Source organism: Scophthalmus maximus, chromosome 19 (genome assembly GCF_022379125.1).
Source record: "Scophthalmus maximus strain ysfricsl-2021 chromosome 19, ASM2237912v1, whole genome shotgun sequence".
Taxonomy (NCBI): Eukaryota; Metazoa; Chordata; class Actinopteri; order Pleuronectiformes; family Scophthalmidae; genus Scophthalmus; species Scophthalmus maximus.
In genome coordinates this window covers 9,913,287-9,934,052 of record NC_061533.1, presented here as the reverse complement: position 1 = coordinate 9,934,052, position 20,766 = coordinate 9,913,287, and the positions used below count along the sequence as shown (strand labels likewise).

Sequence of the window (20,766 nt, the reverse complement as noted above, 5' to 3'; positions counted from 1 at the left end):
ATAATATTGCATACATTTATTCTTGAGACGTTATAACAACAAAAAAACCAAAAACATTCAGCAACAAAGGTTTTCCTTCAGCAGCAAGTATCACAAATATATTACCACTCATCTTATTTACAGTGACTTCTCCTCGAGACATGAATTTCGAAAGTCAACTCACATAAATATCATGCAATTTTCAAACATTTCTTTAAGAAATGAGCTACTGCAACGTTGTCTTCACATATCACAGAGTGACAGATACAGTTTTGTTCACGGCCACAGAGGCTCTCAGCAGCGAGGGTAGGAGGGCCTGAGGTGCTCGTTCATCAGAGCCGCGGTGCCCAGCATGGCGGGGGGGCCGAACGGGGTCCGGGCAGCCTGCACCAGCCTGGGCACCAAACAGGGCGCGGGGCCCGACATGAGGCGACCGTACACGGGGGCGGGGGGAGAGGCCTTGCTGATGATGCTGTCGATGCTGAAGGAGCACTTGGCCTGCGGAGCGGGCCTCGGCTCGACGCGGAGCTGCGCTCGGACGTCCTTGGGCGCACTGCACTTCCCTTGACTGCTCAGAGTTTGGGGCAGGAGGTGAAAGTTGGACGGGGGCATCATGATGCCCTCCTGCAGGGGCATGTAGCGGGCGGGGGCGGCGGGCGGGGGGGTCACCTGGCCCTGTACAAAGTAGGGTTGCCCGTACGCTCGGTGGAAGTTCATGCCGGAATAAAACACCAGTCCGTCTTTGCCGAACTCCGGCTGGTTCCTCTTAAACCGCTTCCTCCGCCGCAGGAAGCTGCCGTTGTCGAACATGTCCTCCGAGGCCGGGTCCAGGGACCAGTAGTTACCTTTGCCCGGGTTCCCGGGCTCCCTCGGGATCTTGATGAAGCAGTCGTTGAGGGAGAGGTTGTGCCTGATGGAGTTCTGCCAGGCGGGGAACTTGTCTCTGTAGTAGGGGAATTTGTTGCTGATGAAGTCACAGATGCCGCTCAGCGTCAGCTTCTTCAGCGGGCTCTGCAGGATGGCCATGGTGATGAGGGCAATGTAGGAGTACGGGGGCTTCACTGAGCTGCTCTGTGCTTTCCTGGACGGCTGTGCGTCCGCGTAGAAGCTGCTCTCGCTCTCCCCCGAGGAGTCTGGCTCCGAGGAGTCAAATTCGGCACCAGACTCGGCCGAGGAGCCGGCGTCCGCAGAGCACTCCTTTCCATATGAACGGCCGTGGGTAGGCTGATCCTCGCCCACTATGTCAATCTCGTCCTCCTCCAGAGGCAGGTCGGCGGGTTGTGGAGCTTCAAATTCACTGGAGAGCGTCATGTCAACACGTGGAACGTTCAACAAACGCGCGCAAAAAAACCAACAACAACTCAACTGTGCCAAAGAGGCATTAAGGGTTCGTCGTGCGTAAAAAACCAAAGGCGCCTATTCATGCGTAAAAGCGCATCTACCTCCCAGTTCTTCTCAAACCGAGTGTGCTGGCTGTTTGTTGTGGTAGTGGGAGCTCGGGCTTTATATGTTGAGAGGCGGCTGCCCTGCAGGCCAGTCCCTTTAACCCAGTGAACCTATCAGAGTGGCCCCTCGCCGCGGGGAGCAGGAAGCGAGAACACAGGTGGGGAGGGAGCGCGGGGCCCATTCAGGCGTTGAGAAAAGTTCCACTTCAGCGGGAGTTTAGTGTATTTGATACAACACTGCATAAAAAAAAGGTGCGATTTATTTGAACAATGAAACGACTCACACTACGGCCAACAACGTATACAATTACATCACATTTAAGAAGAGAAATAATCTCAATTTGGATGCTTCACGGACTGTAACTCTTTGTATGTGTGTTCTCTACGCGTTTACTTTTGGATAATCATTTTGTGCCCAACATCCAATGCACCGAGCACGACTCTGGTCCGAGCATTTGCCACGTGCGATGACGTCGTCCTGTTCCAATCATTTGATATCATAAATCGTGCTGCAGCACACAGTCGGAGGCGGGGTGTTCTTGGGATGTTCTTCTTCTCAACACCACGCCTAACCCGTGATAAGAAACCAGGTGTTTCCCCCCTGGAACCCCCGCGGGTTCGTTTAGTTTGCCACCTCTGGATGCCCGCGGGTGATGTGACCATGAAAATGGCCGTGGCAGGGCGTCCCGCAGCCGCCAAAGAAAAGAGGCAATAGACGTCTTAACGAGACCATCAGCATCAGAATCGAGAAGGAAACGGCTCAGCTGCACATGTGGGTTCGGGGCTGCAGGGCTCAGCTCCGCTTAACGACCGGGATGAATAAGCAGGCAGAGCCATCCTCAAAGCAAACCGGTCCAACAGCGGATATGTGCCAAAGCCGTGCTGATAAAACATCTCCATTGCAAATGACCGAGTTGGGAAAACTCCACCTATTTCCTCACCTGACTAGGCCTACTGTGTGTGTGTGTGTGTGTGTGTTCGTGTGAGGGAGACCTTTGTGTGTGTGTGTGTGTGTGTTTCTGACATGGTTCTCACATGACAGTGCTCAATGCTTAAATAACAAATACCAGAAGATAAATTGGTTGTGATTTGTCGAGTAGCAACACACAATTTGGAAATCCAAAGTGAAACTGCAGCCACTGATGTGAAGTAACTGTATTTTTCAAGGGGACAAATACAGCAGATGAATGACAAATCAAAAGAAAGCCTAACTTTACCATATGGGAAAAGTAAAATGCAGTTTCTTAAATATAATTCTTTAGAGCTAATCAAACCGGTAAAAACTGAACTGTTTCACCCTAAAAATGAAAATAGAATAAAGGAAGGCAATCACTGAGTTTGGATATCTGCACATTAGAATGATAAAGGTTTGCAGGGCACTAACAGTAACAAATGTTACTATATAGAAAACTTGACCAGTATTGCTTTACTAACACATTATTCTAATCAAGAAACGTGAGGAACTCTTTGTATGCATTTCTAAACAATGAAAGCTAAGATGTTAATCCTGCTGGACGCCCTTTTCACACTTTGTCGAGTATCACCGTGAATCAGCCACTTTGTTGAGCACTTTGTAGTTATATTAACAGTCTCCAACTTTTAAAACATACACATTCATTATTTATTTTAGGTTTGTCAAAACAATTACAGAATTTTCAGAAAAAAAAACCCTGTTTATTTTAAATAATTCAGAAATACGAGAAGTTAAAAGCTGGAAACATGATCAAAGCAGCTTCATTCACAAAGTACAGTCTTGTACCAGACTTGGGACAGTATGTGCATCATAGTATTTGCAACCCCCAACACACTTCGGGCTCCCAAAGCTCATAAATTGCAAATTTTACAAAGCCTTCTTTAAAAATGATTTGAGGGGTTAATTATAGCGGCCGTGTTTGATAAGTGTAATGGTGTGATCACGCATCCCTCCGCACTTAGCTTAGGAACTACAGCAACATAAAGACTCTTACTGTAGCTTTCAGAGGTGGTTGTGTGATGGATTATCGCGACTGAAAACTTGATCACCACAGCAACCATAGCCGTCCCCTGACATACCTCATCCTCATGAAGGAAAGGAATTAACATCTGAAACACAGTCCCAGATTTATGGATGGCCAAATGCCACAGCTTCTGCTCCTGGCTCAGCAAAGAGAAGATCTTCTGGCTAATTTCTCTCTGCCTCCGGCACCACTCTGGAAATGAACTGTTCCCGCAGAACGTCCTTGTCCAGGTTCCTTCCTGCAAATAGGAGAGGAGTGAGCACTGACATGGTGTGACTTTATGAACACAGACAAACAAAGATATAGTGTGAGGACCAATTTCACATTTTTGCATTTTCCACTGACCTGCTGTGTAATGACTAGCAAACTAAAATAAAGACTGAACCGTCTCTATTTTCCAATTAGTCTATATCATATTAAAAACTTTCCAGGAAAAATTGCTGGGAATTTTTAAAGAGATATTTTCTAGAAAATTATAAACCTGTAAAAAAAGTGTGTAAACTTCATGTTTCACTGAAAACTTCATGGATCAGAAATATACAAAACGTTGAAAGTTGTAACTTAATGTTGACGAACCACCAACATTTAGTGAACATTTTTGTATTTCGCTACAACTTTAACAGAAGATTCTCATCAAAAGCCATTTTAATCAACGTAAAGCAACTCGTTGAAACCGGCTACACCTCTACAGTGGTGTTTAAGAATTATGTAAAGTGAGTATGTGAAAGAAGTGTGTGTGTCTTCACCAATGAAGACCAGTCGGTTAATCCGCAGGTTCTCCTCCCAGAGCTGTGGAGTCTCATTCAGCTCGTACAGCTCGTGGACCCCCTGCAGCATCACTTGGTGGGCGTTACCTGCAAATGATACTATGCCCTGAAAACACACAAGTCACAAGTCACGAGTGACACATTAACCCATGGTGAATGACGTGGTAAGAACTGCTTAATACAGATAATAAAGCGGCCGTTATTGATCTCTGCCAACTCTAGGGGTGACTACTGTGCTCTATTGTACCTTTAACCGGATGACGGTCATGGGTTGCCCTTCTTTGTTTTTGAACATCTTTTCCCATAAGAGATCCTGAAACGGAGGAAAATGGGTGTTTACTTTCCAAAGCAATAATGGAAGCAGGAGCTCAATGATTCAGTGTCTGTACCTGGATGAAAAGATTCAAGGCGTTCTCAGAGAGATCACCAGCCACTTCAAAGGTCGCAGTTAAAATGCTCTGAAAATGACATAAAACACCAATCAGAAATAATTGGAATTTATACAAGAAATTGGACATTTAATGGTTTTAAAAACCATGGTTCTTTTCAATATTAGGCTTTCAAAGTAGTATTAGAATATTAAGATCTTTTACTCTGAGTGAAAAGTGTGTTCCCCCATTTGTAAGTTGCTTTGGGTAAAAGCATTGTACAAACAAAGTACACTAAAGTATCAAACATAAGTAAGTACTTGTTATGGAAAATGGCCCATTCAAAGTATTGGATTTTTTCATATACACCATATATATTGTTATAATATTATTATTTTGATGTTGTCATGGCAGAGCTAATTTGATCAATTTGATAAACTTTTGGGTACAGTTCAATCTTCAGGAACACATAAGATGATATATGCTTTTTCAGTATAAATTCTCAATCGAAAAAGTAACACGTACTTAAGCAGTTAGATTAGAGTAATAGAGTAAACATTAGAATATTTCCGTATGTGTAGAGGTATGAAATAACATGAAACCGAATACTTAAGTTAAGTACAAGTACCTGAAGTTATACCATTTTCACGCCCTGAGTGAGATTCACTGATGACATTTATTTACATTTTAACATATATTTCTGAAAATTAGCAAAGTCATAATGAACATTAAACAAAAGACGTGTTTTTTACGCCCCGGCTGATGACTTTGTCAATGACTGTGTGAAAACCCACAACTCCCAGCAACGGCACCTCGCTCTATTTCTCACACACACACACACACACACACACACACACACACACACACACACACACACACACACACACACACACACACACACACACACACACACACACACACACACACACACACACACACACACACACACACACACACCTCTCTAAACTTCCTTACAGCATTAAAAGAGCACTTTGCAGATATTTGGGGGTTTTGTGTTGAAGTGTTAAGGTTACACACTTCCTTGTCATTTGGTATAACAACAGAAAACAGCCCTCTCATTTACATGAAAAGAGCAACATGGGGAAGAACGGGGGGAGGGGGGTCTGGGGGGGCGTTGAGCTTCATGCGGGAAAGGGAACCTGGAGAAAACAGACAACAATGCCATTATTTGCCCACACAAACAGCCCTCATCTCTCCTCATCCTGTGATAAAAGTTCATGGTTATAAAGCACAAACAAAACAAGGCCTAATTGTAATTTGCTTCACGGTCTGATGAAAATATCAGGAGAAATGGTATGAGACCAATACTGAAATAAATATAATTATTTTTACAATTCATATCTCTGTGGAAAAGAACTTGACATAAATTATTTGTTTTGGGGATGAATTGCATCTTTTCTCATGAAAATGGTCAACATGTGGTTTCCCTTTTCATATCGGACATTCAGTTGCTAATCATCTGGTGAAACACAGCCTGTATACGACAATTTATGACATCTGGATTCAATTCCAACAACTGGAAAGCCATAACAAGGAGCCAAGACTCTGGTCAGTCTAGCCAACACAGTGCGCTCAGTCAACTGACGTCTACAGCGAACCGGTGTCCGTGCTGCCATGTATAGCCGAGACTGCATCCATTTGTAGTGTAACAAGAAAACATCAAAAGCCTCAAGTTGATCTCAACACAAAAAAACCAAAGCAGGGAGGGAGTTTTCACTACAGTGTCACAGCCAGGGGGGATGCAAGGCACAACTTTAGCCTCAGGAGAATGCATCCCCCCCCCCTCCTTTAGTCTGTAGGAAATGATGTGTTGAAAAAAATTAGCAAACAAAACAAGGAAAACCTAAAGAGAGTTGGTACAGGGAGTGAAGACGTGTGAAACAGTTCAGAGCAGAGGAACAATACCTTGTCGAGATGAGGCTTTGTGGGTTTCACAAGCTGGAGCTTCTCTGCCAGACTTTCAGAGGAGAAAAATGATTTTCATTCCACACATCATCAGTCATTTTCACTTCAAAAGGCTCAAAAGAACTTTATCTCAAAAGCAGAAAGCAAAATTAATTTAAAAACTTTTAAATTAAAGTATTAAATAATTTGTTAAATAAGATTTTTTTGTATAAATGTGTCAGCTGTAGTGCACCTTGTCATGATGAACTGACCACTGCAACATCCAGGGATTTTCTAAATAAAATGGCATAGTGATGAAATCTTTAAGTGCTGTGTCCTCCCGGCTCTGGCTGCTGATGGGAGTATTTAAGAATTATTATACATTGACAAGTTATTTTTTTGGATTGGTGATAGTTAGCATTATGGTTTAAGACAACTCTTGTTGTCTTTTGGCTTGTGGTTATAATCCTGGGTCTCCGAAGCCCCAAGACGGAGTAATATGAATTTAAAATAAATAGATAAATCAGAAGTCACATGATTATAAACAGTTAGTGACATATTTCTGCCATTTTTTTCCAAAGTAGTCAAGGCTCACAAATGTAAAAGCTTGGGAGATGCTGTTTTAAGCTTCCATTTAGGTTTTGTTTTAGGATAAAATCTTTTACCTGATTGTTTTAGAAACTGTATTTTTCCTATCATAATAGCCCTGTTTTGTGTATTTTGTGTTTGCTGTTTTACATAGTTTATCTGCAGCTCATTGTTATTGCCTGCCTATTGTAAAATCGTTCTATAATCAGTGAGGCTTTCATGGTTAAATAAAGGTTAAATATAATGACCCTAACCCTAACGAACAGTGCACAATGTAAGTACAAAAAGAAAGTACTTGAGCACTTTTGAAATGGATTTTCTCCACGTCTTTCGTCTTTTCTGCAGAAGAAGAGTGGATTATACCATTTTGGATCATCCCATTTTTTCTTTGTGTGTTTCTCACAATGTAACACAAAGTGTTCTGTATCAGTGCTTAATGACACAACTCTGAATGGACTTGTGAAAACTTTAGAAATGGCAATTAAATCCTACAAAACACTCGCCGCCACCCCCAAATAAACTACAGCCCCTTGTTCTCCCCATCAGACCTCACAAGGAGGCTAAATGTTGTGTCCAGCAGCTCGAGCCCTGCGTGCTGTTAGTACCACACAGGCAGAGCGGCGGGGGGCCGCTTCAAACAGCCAGCATGGGATCGAGGGGAGGAGGGGCCTGGACTCTCAAAGGCAGGGGCAAAGGAGCAGTGTGTTGGGACATGGGGGATACCTCGGGAGTCAGTGGACACACACGGCTCTAATCCTCTGCAGCTGGTCTCAGAGACACTGACCGAGGGCATGTAAGAGAGCTTTAACACCGCGGCCCGGTTCATTCACATGAAGGGATGAACACCGACTCTATTCATGAGAATGACATTCTACAGGGGATACAATATGATGACCACCCTGTGGTGCAACAGGGGGACGCTCAATAAAGAGAGTCTGTTAATTAGAGAGAAACACGGTGAGCAATAGTATCAAAGGCCGCCGGGTACACAGTTCAGACAGAGTCACAACAAAGGCCGTCGATGAGGTCAAAATAAGTTCTTGATCTTTCCCTGCAAGTTTCAAAATACAACGTCAGTGGTACTGTACGTTGGCAAGGTCGATATCCATTTATAACTTTTAATAGTGTCTGAATTCAGTTGAAGTGTCACCATTACATAGTTTGTCAACCAGAGACCACTAACAAGTTCGAAATATCATAATATTTCCCTCACGTGTAAGAAATTTGGGCTGAAACAGTATATGAGAAAATGTTCAATATGTCCTCATAAAAGGATTGTTCTTGGATATCGGTACTGGGATTGGTTTCGAAAATGCAGTCTAGACAATAACACACCAAATGTTTTAGTTCATTTTTAAATACATCTAAACAACAAAATCAGGGGCAGTGTATCTGTGCAAAAGTGGAGCACAAAACCATCTGCCAGTTGTGTTTGATTTTCAATCTGTTGTTATGTTCGGAGTAGTGCTACATCTTGGGATTTTTTTCAGGGCCATTTTTTCTTTCACCGTTTGCGGAGCTGGATTTTGAGCCTGTTTCAGGAGCCCGTTCACTGCCGTTACGAAGACCTGTCATTGCACAAACTTTGCTTGTTTTAGACTGAACCGAACAGAGCTGGCATATCGTCGGCCCCATATCGTCTGATAACGAATGATAGCAGCAGAATCAGAGACGTGTGATACAACAACGCCCGTCTCTGCCTTTAACACAGAAATCGATCCGGCTCTCTGACTATCTCCACTGTCTGACTATCTACCCCCTCCATTACAAGATTGTTCCACTGATAAAGCTCTGAAGTAACGTGTCCTCTATTTTTTTGCATGTTTGCTTAATTTCTTAAAAAAAAAGGAATATATTGCAATTAATCCTCTAAAACATTTAAATATCAAATTGATATTAGGCTTGAAAAGAAATGTTTTTTGTTTTTTTCAAAGTCAGGTCCTAGACAATTATATTCAGACGAAATACATTTTGTGTGCACAAGACTTAAAGAGGGACAACGCCAACTCACTTTGCTCCATCCTTACTGTCAAAGGAATGCAGATCCAGGACTTCAGAGAGATCCACCCTGAGGAAGAAGATCACTGCTTATTTTTTTACGTTTTTCCCCCAGTTTAATTTAAAATCCAACTCACACCATGGTGGGTAATATTTTAAGCCAGACATTCCAGCATTTGCTGCAAATTGGCTAAAGATAACATTAAGGTGAACCAAGTGAAACGACTTAAGCAAAAAAGGTGTGGGAATGTTTTTCCGATTAACCCCTCGCTACACGGTGTCTTTCATCTGCTCACCCTGGTCTGAACACTCTGGGGGGGAGCAGAGCAGATCTGAAACACACCCCAACCTTTGAAACACACTGCTTGTGTTAGCCAGATGCTACCTGGGTCCAACAACACACAACATGCTAAGACAAAGGGTGCATATACACACACACATACTTGCACGTACCCAAAGCATGTTGGCTTCAAGGCCCGGGGTCAAAGAGAAAAGACTTGTGGGTAACTGGACACCATTTGAAGGTTTGGTGTTTACTCAGGGTGCGCCAGTTTGTGTATTTATACGTGTGTGAGTGTTGGGGGGTTCTCATGAGCAATGTCACGCCTGAACTGCTTCATCTTTGATATAAAGATCTGAGGAGGAGCAGCACGTGGATTTCATCCACTAAACAAAGACAACGGACTGGGCCGCAGAAAAAAAAACAGAACCTCATCACACAAAATGATCAAGTGTTTTTTCAGGAAGGGGGAAAAAAAATTAGAAGCTTGCCTTGATCTCTGGCTTTCTAGAATCTTGACAAGACCATTAATTGATCTGAGGTGAAAGAAAAAAAATGTTGAAACTTGGCATCATGAATTTGCAGGTTTATAACAACAACGAAAGCAGATATGAAGCAGCAACATAAAGTATAAAATGTTGACCTGACGGTGTCTCTGACATGGTTCAGTTCCTCCTCATCAACCAGGTCTGTCTTGTTGATAATAGTCAAGTCAGCGAGAGCGATCTGTCTGGAAAGAAATGAAACACAACATGTTGTTTATTTGGCAAGGGAACATGCTCTTCAATATTTACAAACCACCAACAGCAGAGAAACGACGCCAACAAAACTTTAAAATCAAGATTGAGAAAAAAACAACAAAAAAACACATGAATCCGCTAGAGACAGGACGTCACCGCCGTGTCAAATTGTTCATTCTGTGTGAATGTGTAGAAGTGTTCGTGGGTGGCAGTGGGCATCACATGCCAAACTCAAATGGGAGCCGAGTGCTGTTTGGTTTAGAGGTGAAAACACAAACAAAGATAAAGAATGCAAAGGGTCATGCAACCGGTCTTTCTTCATCGGTGTATTTGTTCAACAACAACACCACCACCACCATACAGCTGATGGAAGGGACAAACAGAGACGTCCGGGGGGAGACACAGATGGGTGGCAAACGGTCAGCAGCAAGTTATGGGACCGGTTTTGGTGGATTTACTGAAATAATTTCCCATTTTTTGGGTAATGCACACTTTTGCTTTGTTGCCAAATGAATATCAACTCATGTGAACTTAGCTCAAAAACAGGGGGGGAAAAAAAACTTCCCAGGCTCTGTCCAAAGTTACCTCCAAAGCCTCTAACATACATTAAACATACCTGACCGCTTCATTCACGAGTCCCTCTGATTTGTCCTCTGTTAGTTGCTACAGAAAGAAGAAAAGTGGACATAACTTACACATGCGCTCAATTTAAGACAAAAAAACCCACTTCAAAGTACATAGTTGCTCATGCTGACCATATGGATTTCCAACTTTGGGCACATTTTGGAAAAACATTGAAATATCAGTGAACGGTTGAAACTATAAAATGTGACGGATAAATTGATTGATAGAAGTGCTCGTATTTAACCTTTGTGAACTAAAGTGACTTTCCACAAGAGATCCCATTTCATAGTGTTGGTGCCCTGCCAATGTGGCATATTCCAAAACAGTTTAATATCTGATATCTTTAATATCTTGCATTAATCTGGATCCTGACCCCTGAGTGTCAATCTGACACAAACCGTTCACTGCCTGAGTTCGCCACAGCTTCAACTCTGAAGGAATAAATGACAAAAAAAAAAATTGATTGACCGATTTCTGCTCTTTATTCAACGACCTCTGCGACAAGAGACAAAGGCCCTTTCAGACGGTGTGAGGCCAAGGGCTTAGGTGAATCTGAAATCGCTCAGACAGACGGATATTCCACGAGACAGATGAGGGGAGAGGAAGGGGAGCAGATGTGACAGTCCTATTACAATGCTCACATCTCCGATATCAATTACTCTTTCACTATGAGTTATCCTCTCCTCCTCTCTGTCAGGATTACCTCCATCTTGCCTCTCTCCACTCAGACGACGGAACAGCACCTAGGCCATGAAATGTGTCACCTCACTGTGCATGACACCTTCAAATTAGAGCCCATTATCTAGGTGTCACTTATCCTGTTCCTTTTAAACACCGTGGGGAGAGCAGGGCGCGAGTGTGTGTGCCGCTGGGGGTATACGGACAGTCTCGTAAGTTTAACTGCTTATTTTGGCTTTAGATTCCCAACATTTATTTTTCTAATGTTGGTGCTCTGGAGCAAATACTACAAATATGATTAGGGATTCAAGAAATTATTATTTTCTAGACTGAACATTTTCCAATAGTGTTTTTTATATACAAAATGACTAAAGGAGCATATCAAATATCAGAAAAATGGAAAAAAAATACGTATGAGAATATCCCAAAAAGTGACTTTAAACTGACACAAAGAGAGACCAGGAAAAGTAGCAAATTTTCACATTAGGGAAAGTGGGGCCAGGCAATGTTGAGCCTTTTTGCTTAAGAGAAGACTTTAATGGATTAATCAACAATTTAAATTATTGCCATTTTATTTTATTTTCATGAACACATCCATTTTATTAACCGTTTCTGCACTACACATGAATCAGCATTTCATGAATGAATAACCATTACAGCAAGTACATACCTGCAGTCCAAACTTGGCATCAATGACGGTGACGATGCCTTGGGTGAACAAAATGTACAAGTTATTGGGGATTGGTGAGTATGAGTCAGTACCACAATTTGTGCACATTTCGTTTGGCACCGCAGTTGCCTTTTGGTGTTTAGTCTTTGTCCGATTGCTTCTACGACTTTCTCGGCTATTTGAAGTATACTTTGGGTCCACTAGCCTGTCACAATAGAGCGAGCAGCTGAGTATTTGGTGTGATGAGCGAGACACCATTCATGCATACACACACAAAGCAGATAAATAAAGCACGTCTTCCCTACCAACAAGTCAGGCAACATTTGGGAAAGTCACAAAAATGTGTCTTGAAATTGCACTGGAGTCAACATGTTGACTTTTAGCCATATTGTCCCCACTAGAACTATCATCAGTCCTTAATCCAAAGAGTTATTTGCAAGGAAAGCTTGATTTTATGTTGGAATTTATAAAGTTAATCGGTCTCATGTTAAGTGTTATACCCTTTGAATTATAACATTATAGCAGCACAATGCTTTTAAATGGCAGCGCTAGAATGAAGTGTTCCTTTTAGGTTTCATGGCACAGACCGACGATATCAGAGAAATCATACTAAGTGGTGCAGATAAACAGAGACGTCGAGGACAAACAGTTGCGTGTCGTTACAAATATCTTACCATCCAAATAGATGTCACTGCCGAGCTCTGCGTCGACCCAGAACATGGAGGCCACAGCTCCTGGCAGAGGATAGGAAATGCATGTTAGATATAAACGGCTGATATACTGAAAATATATACCTGCAGATATAAGAAGATGTTTGATTTTAACTCACATACATGTAGCGGACCAAAAAAATGCTTTGTTTAATTGCCTGTTTGTTGTAATTTGATTAACCTACAATCTAATTTGGAGTCTATTTAGGTTTAATGTCATGTTTTTTTAAATTTTTATTTTCTCTCTTTTTATTATTGTTTTTGTTAGATGTGCTGTGCAGCTGTCTGGGGTGGGTGTACAGTGTGTTGAGTTGTTTATTGCTTAAAACTCAATAAAGCATGTAAGCAGTATTATCAAATAAAATAATTTATTGATAAAAACAAATAGTTAACATATAAAAAAAAATCACAATTTTTTGATAATATTGTTGATAAAAATGTTAAAGATATTAAACTTGACTTTAAATTAAATTATTTGTTTTTCAGGAGAAAAACCACCCCAAAGATATACATTATATGAAAAGATAAACCAGAGAGAAGCAGCTAATTATCACATTTGAGAGGCTGGAAACCAGAAAATCGTTGCCATTTTTACTTAATAAAAGACATCTGATGAATTTATTACTACAAATGTTGTTGATTCTTTATTTTCTCAGCAAATTAACAATTTCATTGTTATGTGAATTTGTTTTAGTCAGTGACATCTACATCTTAAGTATTTGTGTTCAGCACAATTCAGTACTACAGTACTTTCAGAAAACCAGTATGCTTTCCTTTTTCTGGCTGAGATCTGTGGAGCAGATAAAACCAATATCAGAAGGTTTCAATTGTTTATCTCCTGCTCGTAGATGTGGTTTGTTTCCATTTTCCTGTGAACGCGGTTATTACAAGAGCCATTGCTGCCATGCCAGCCACAGCTTGTTCACATAATGCCCTTTTGTCAAACTGCCCAGCGAGAAAAAGAAAGCATTGTAAATATTTGATGGCTGTGTAATGAAAACACTATTTTTGAGTGGCATGTTTCACATAACTCATCCATCCCTCTTCCTGAACGGAAGGGGAGAATCCCCTGGGAGACACCGTGATTGACAGCGCTGCCGCAACCAATGACAGACCTGTCCTCATCGATAACAAGCCTGTCTTAGCCAATGACATGGCAGAGATGTGAGGACAGCCCTGAGTCTGAGCGTGCTCTGTTGGCTCCGTCTGTGAGGCCAACTGGTGTGTGTCTGCCAATGCTGGTACCCCCTGACACCTGTCACTTAGCGACACACCCCGATCGCCACAGCCGTCGCCCTCTAATAGCCTAATATTGATTTCCTGATTCAGACCTGAGAGCTGAATGGAAAGCTAGGTTGTTTTTTTTTGGGGCGGCCCTGATGGAAATAGGCTCCTTGGCTGCTCCTGTCATAGCAATACAAGCCCGGTCCTCAGGGTTATAACCTGTTTCAGTTCTGATGTGGGAATTACAGAGAAATCTGCAGCTGTTTTAATCGTTATTCAGACACATTTATGCCATTTTTTGGTCCATAAGTCCTCCCTAAATATTGTGCCAGGAATGCCAAGATAATGGAATGCCAATAATGTCCAGATTTCAGATTTGAAGGCCTGTAGATCAGTTTGTTCAATGGTAAAATTGTAAAAACAGATTTTAGTCAATATTTGGACTTGGAGCTGGCGGAGGAGCCAGTTTAAATATTTTAGGGACAATGTGGACACAAGAATATGAAGACCTTATTTACTTCCATTTTGCCCTCTATACTGTCTGTACCATCCAACAAAAGGCACAACCTTCACAACCTGATTAATACAATTGTGACATTTCATGAAAAATGTCGAGACGATTTGTGAGTTCTCTGGAAAACAAAACGATTTCAGACGTATGGACATACTGATCACTATACCCCCCACATTATATGCCAGGATGATAAAAAGTAAAAAAAAAAGAAAAGAAATTAAAGTGTGATTAGCTTGTCTTCAGGCCAATCACACCCTCTAGTGAAACAGCTGGTGAGTCCATAAGGTTTCACAGAAGGTATATTGAGTTTGAAAGTTGAGTTTGAAAAACAAAAAAATGGTTAACTTAACAATGATTCATCCGCACAACATTAACTTGCAAATATGTACCTGGATCAGCGAGTCCGGTGGTTTCTAATAGGATATAGTCAAACTTTCCTTTCTTCTCCATCAGGTTTTCAATGGCTTTAAGACCATTGTCCCTGAGAAATTGAGAAATGGCAAATAAAAGATTTAAAAAAGCCATGTGCAAAGCTCGTACACAAAATGTACAAATACCAGACAAACATTAACGACCACGATAAAATAAACATAGGACATGATTATTTTCTTCTTACAGAGTTTCTTCAATAACACAGCAGTTTATATGGTAGGAATTTATGTAGCTTGTAACAAAAACAAAGTAACAACTCCGAGACAACAATTCATTATATTCTATTTTTAACAATGGGAGACGGTTAATCTCCATACTTGACAGAGCAGCAGAGGCAGCCATTTCTCAGTTCCAGCCACTCCTCATACAGTTCTCCTGCCTGGCTCACTGCAAGAGACTTCTCCAGGGCACTGCCTGCAGCAGGAGCAATTACGGTCACATAAACAGAAAGATCCACACATTTCAAAACATTATGAAGAAGAGTTTCAATGGCAACTGAAAAGTATTTTCAGAAAACTGGTATGTAGCACAAACAAATGTACAACACTGACACTGTAAGAAAAGGGACATGTTTGAAATTATACTGAACTCAATGCAAATATAAAGTGATTCATAGTAAAAAAAATAAATTAAAAAAAACCACATTCGCCAGCTGCTCTGTTCCAGGCAAGGGTATAAGTGGTACTCTGCTGCTCTCTTGTGGAGATCCCTGGACACATGACAATCAGCCTGGCAACACATTTGTAACTAATACAATTGGTTATATTCATTTGGGAGGTCTCAAAAGGTCATGAGGAGTTTACCCTCTCCAAACTCGTTGAGTATGACAGCGATCCGCTTGTTGTGTTGTTCAGTTAATATGTAGTTCAGGAGTGTGGTCTTTCCAGCACCTGTGAAGAAACAGGGAAAACATTACATTTGTGAGGAATACTTCAGCAAAGTGGTCATTAGCATCAACAGTTTACATTTTTCACTCTAATCATTATGCGGGTGAACTGGTCTAGGATCAGAGCTGCTTTTGTTTGAGGTAAGGATGGAGTATCACACGTGTGAGATTATAATCTTGTGGATAATCTCATTAAAGCCGTGAGTAACACAGACAGTCCTCACCGAGGTAGCCTGTGATGATGGTGACAGGGATCTGCTCTGCAGGGGCACCGGGCTCGATGGGCACCAGCTCTGGGCAATCATCGTCCTCATCCATCACCAGAAATAAAGGTTTTCCTACAGGGGCACAAGATGAACGAACCAGGACTCAAACACATTGTATACAGCGGTTACAAGGATTATGTGTAAATAATAAAAACTGGTAAGAGTTTGGTGCATACATGTGTTTCAAAAGCACCTATACTGTACATCTGTTCGGCCTGCTTCCCTTATTGTGACTTGGCTTCACAAAATAATCTGTCGCACTGTAACAATCCCTTTTCACAAGTCATAACAATTCCGAGGGCGCATAGAACAAAATGAACAACAAGGTATTAGTTCTCAGTTAGGAAGCAGTGTATGAGCTGTGCGTGTTCAACGTGGACTTTGTCCTAATAACTGCTCAATACGACACGACAGCGAAACAAACCGACTTTTCATGTTTCACAAAGGTATAAAGAATTTACCTGACGCCGATATACAAAGCTTTCACCAAAAAATATTGCCCGGTGCACTGCCGTGGATTTGCGTTTGACAACGTGCACCGCTATAAAGGCTCCGCTGAAATCCCGACGTAGCGATAATGGTTCCGCTTCGTGTCGCGGTGAGTTCACTATTTTTAGTATATGTTATCTGCAGAAAGGAAACAATGTGATTAATAACACAAAAGTTAGCCGTCGAAGAAATAATGAATAAATTCAAGCTTTGAATGACAGTTAATACACTTTTTTGTTTTTGTTTTTTCCGTCTGAGCAGCGAGTGTGTCAATAACTAAACTTAGTGTGATGCCAGGCCTCTGCCACAAGAGGGCGGCAGAAATATGTTCATAAGCGCCTGCGTCGAACTACTGTTCAGACCAGATAAAATGTTAATAAATGGAATTAAAATCAGTGGTCTTGTTCTGCCTCATGGGTATTTCATTTCCACTCATCAGAAGCTTTTGTTTGTTTGTTTTGGTTTGCTTTTGGTTTCTCTCTTGCTCTCACATTTTTCCATGCCACAATTGAAAGAGTGAGCAGCAGCAGCAGAGAGAGAGAGAGAGAGAGAGAGAGAGAGAGAAAGAGAAGTAAGAAAACTGAGATCAGGAAAAACAGTACAAACATACCGTACAGATAGACAGGAGGTTCCGCACAGCATTGTAAAACAGCATATTAAACAGGTGCACTTATGATGGAATAAAAGTATAAAAGCAGTGAAAATATAGTTAGGTATATAGTATACAGTATATATGTATAGGTAAATAATAGGTAATGAGAAAAGAAACGACAGAAGCATACAGCCAAATGGACAATGAGGCGGAATAAAAAAATGTAATAATAATAATAATAATACTAATACTAATACTACTACTACTACTACTACTAATAATAATAATAATAGTTCAATATGGATTCGGTTCTAAGCGATTTGTTTGCTTGTGTAATAATACAGTTTGGGTAGAAAAAAAAAGCCATTTGAAAAAGGGGTAACAAAACCAAAAAGAATTCCTAAACGCTTATTTAGCCAGGAAGGCAGCGCGCGTGTCTCATCCTCCTCGTGCTCACACTTCAAAGTCCCCCCCCCCCTCTCTGTCTCTCTCTCTCTCTCTCTCTCTCTCCCTCCCTCCCTCTCCCTCCCTATCTATCTCTCTCCCTCCCTCCCTCTCTCTCTCTCTCTCTCTCCCTCCCTCCCTCTCTCCCTCTCTCTCTCCCTCCCTCCCTCTCTCTCTCTCTCTCTCTCTCCCTCCCTCCCTCCCTCTCCCTCCCTCTCTCTCTCTCTCTCTCTCCCTCCCTCCCTCCCTCCCTCTCCCTCCCTCTCTCCCTCTCTCTCTCCCTCCCTCCCTCTCCCTCCCTATCTATCTCCCCCCCCCCCCCCCCCCCCCCCTCTCTCTCTCTCTCTACGGGATGGCTCAAGTCAAATGCGGAAGTTGACACCCAGCGGAACCTGCCGCCGCCGCCAGGATGAGCGTGTGACTCGACAGTGGAGCTGCTGTAGCGGAGGAGAAGCAGCGGCGTGGTGCGTCCGGGTGACAGCGAGCGAGCGAGCGAGCGAGGCGGCGAGACCGCACAGGAGGAGGAGGAGGAGGAGGGAACCCCCCCGGCCCGGCCCGGCCCCCACCACCCTGACCCGCTGAACTGGACTTGGGACTTCGCGCATGGCTTCCATGAGCAGCACGGAGCGACGGGCGTTCGCCCTGAAAATCAACAGGTAAACGGAGGACCAAGCTGAAGCTGTGGGTTGCTCGGGCCGTCGGGATTAGTTCGGGAGCCGAGGTGAGCTCCCGGCTCCTGCCCGGAGATGTGGCGGAGTCTTGACAGTTGCAGGGGATTCCACAGCGGAGCAGGCAGCCACATGTCGTGAATGTTAACGCTGCCGGTTACTTCGCTCTTGTGCCAGGAGGAAAAGAAAGTAAGATAGAAAGAAAGAAAGAAAGAAAGAAAGAGCAGCCTGGAGGACAACATTTAGACAACTTTCTCCTCTCCCATTCGCTCATTAGAATCATCACAGCACATATGACCATGTGATGAATCATGAATATTTAGGTTTGTCCCTTGTGGGCTCACATATTCCAAAGTGGAGAAACAAGTTTGCAGTGTCAGAGCTGTGCTCACTGTTCCAACTCACTGTGTCATTTCCTTCTCACGAGGATGCTGATTCTATATCTAGTGTTTCTAATATGATCCTTTCCTGTGATGTGTAAGGTCTGACTAGTCCATAGAGCAGCTATAAATGAGGGGGGATGTGGTCATAGTTCCTCCAGGTGTGGAGGAAGTGTGCACATGGGAGCCTATTGTGTGCCCATGACTCTTCTGTATTATATATTTCGTTAGAACAAACACAACAAATTCGTCCCGAGCTGCACACGTACTGTATCTTACAACAGCAGCGCAGGTCAAACTTGAGCACATTCTTGAGTGTGAAGTTGCAGCAGTTGAACAGTGCACTGGGGTTCATTCACATTGCGGGAATGGAGGAGGGCAGAGATGGCGATATGTTTTGGTCAAACTAGAATCTATCTATCTATCTATCTATCTATCTACAGTATCTATCTATCTATCTATCTATCTATCTATTTATCTTCAGTATCTATCCACAGTATCTATCATCTGTCTTCAGTATCTATCTATCCATCTATCTATCTGTCTTCAGTATCTATCTATCCATCTATCTATCTATCTATCTACAGTATCTATCTATCCATCTATCTGAAGCCTTGAGTTGTCTTTATGATTTTTAAGACAGTGTTAAATCTGTCTATACCCCTCATCAAAAGTACCACACTCCGCTTTTTATCAGGCGAGAGGAGTCGTTGATACTTGCTGTGCTGTGCTGAGCGGAGCTGAGCTCAGCTGCTGAGGGATGTGAGGGTGTTCTTGGGTCAGAGCCTGGATCCAGTGATGAGCCAGCAGAGGTGCTGCTTAGGAGGAGGATGCTTGCTGCTCTGTGACTAAAAACATTGTGTTGTGGAGTGTGTAGTTAACCAGCACCGCCAGTGAGGGATGATGACACAATTCACACTCCCTGGCAGATTAAAAAGGAGAAAAAAATAGTCTGGAAATCCTGTTGTTTTTTAAAAATATGAAATAATTTTATATTGACTCAGCAACATTGGATGACTTTTGGGAACATATACCTTCACAGCTATCTGAAAGTAACAAAAGGTCTTCATTAATGTTATTTTTTGTGTGTGTTTTGTCATGTACATTGTGGTACAGCAGCACTCATAGGCTACTTGATGCAACAAAAAAAATCTAGTGAACACCCCAGACTCCGAAGAGTTGGGTCATTTTGGGTCAGATCAGACATGTGCAATGTTGAATGAATGAAGCATTTTGTCTTCATCATTATAAAAGTGGACAGTAGGGAGGTGACAGGAAATAAGACAAGAGACAACAGGAATGACCGTCTGCTGCAACAACCCCCCCGGTAGGCCTCAATGCTTGTGATTTCAAAGGGATAACATGTGGCTTAAGTTGTGGATGCATAACATGTCAAGTGGAACTAAATCATAGCAACACAAATCAGACATAGACAAACCACATGGACAAAGAGGAACACTGGTCACAAGGTGAAACACTTGTCGTCAGTGCAGGCTGAAAAACCTGTTAAGTTAACCAACACCTGTAGAGATGTTATCAGTGGTGTGTTAGTTACATCAGGGTCAGAGAAGTAATGTTCATTTCTCCACCCCAAAAAATACCATATGTTCTCATGTAGTTCCTCTGCATCTCTCTATCAGGATGGCGTGTGGAGGAAATCCTGCACTCTGTGGACACTGTGTGTCTCTGGTTTCACTTCACCTATTTTTTTTCTAACTCATGGCAGTTTCAAAAATCAGGAAATGTGGTTTTCGTCATAGCACATGCACAGAGTGTTTGACTTTGGCGAGTAGATCGAAGGTTTGCTGAACACACTTCATATTCTATACCGCTGGGAATTATGTCGCTCGGCAGCATATTGTAACAGGTGTGAGGACAGCTGTGGACGTGGGGCGTCTGTTGTCCGATGCTCTTAAGTGGTAGGGGGGTGTCCGGATTGAGTTGCATCTGATTTCCTCCGGGCTCTGGTGCATGACATCTGTTAAACCCTCATGGCTGTTGGTGGGCTTGAGTTATGAAGGCGGGCAGGGTGTCAAATAGACGCACACCTTCTTAAAAACAACTTTTGATAAATGACTCACCAAAACTGTAGAGGTTGCGTTTAAAGTTTTCTTTGGTCACA

The 20,766-nt window shown here is 42.4% G+C and overlaps 3 protein-coding genes across 4 annotated transcripts in view; 1 reads left to right on the top strand and 2 right to left on the bottom strand.

The window, feature by feature from the left end:
- Nucleotide 1: 1 nt before the first annotated feature.
- On the bottom strand, nt 2-2,887 carry foxd5 (forkhead box D5). Its single transcript, XM_035639991.2, has one exon. The coding sequence runs from the start codon at nt 1,288-1,290 to the stop codon at nt 274-276; it is 1,017 nt and encodes a 338-aa protein (XP_035495884.1). The 5' UTR covers nt 1,291-2,887; the 3' UTR covers nt 2-273.
- Nucleotides 2,888-3,021: 134 nt separating this feature from the next.
- cbwd (COBW domain containing) lies at nt 3,022-17,357 on the bottom strand. Of its 2 annotated transcripts, none has more exons than XM_035639990.2 (16): nt 16,533-17,333; nt 16,030-16,143; nt 15,723-15,809; nt 15,237-15,333; nt 14,877-14,968; nt 12,714-12,773; nt 12,040-12,077; nt 10,684-10,730; nt 9,971-10,057; nt 9,819-9,863; nt 9,061-9,117; nt 6,483-6,534; nt 4,578-4,646; nt 4,436-4,501; nt 4,168-4,294; nt 3,022-3,659 (listed from the first exon to the last, which is right to left on the bottom strand). In XM_035639990.2, the coding sequence occupies exons 2-16, from the start codon at nt 16,121-16,123 to the stop codon at nt 3,586-3,588; spliced, it is 1,092 nt and encodes a 363-aa protein (XP_035495883.1). In that variant the 5' UTR covers nt 16,124-16,143; nt 16,533-17,333; the 3' UTR covers nt 3,022-3,585. The 2 variants fall into 2 exon arrangements, 1 of the variants encoding a protein (XP_035495883.1); XR_004794549.2 differs by lacking the exon at nt 3,022-3,659 and adding an exon at nt 6,715-6,814 and having other exon boundaries at nt 4,218-4,294; nt 16,533-17,357.
- Nucleotides 17,358-17,959: 602 nt separating this feature from the next.
- dock8 (dedicator of cytokinesis 8) overlaps nt 17,960-20,766 on the top strand; it is a 49,046-nt gene continuing 46,239 nt past the window's right edge. The window contains exon 1 of the mRNA XM_035639977.2: nt 17,960-18,252. Coding sequence (XP_035495870.2) covers nt 18,200-18,252 — 53 coding nt within the window. The 5' untranslated portion in view covers nt 17,960-18,199. The remainder of the gene's footprint in view (nt 18,253-20,766) is intronic.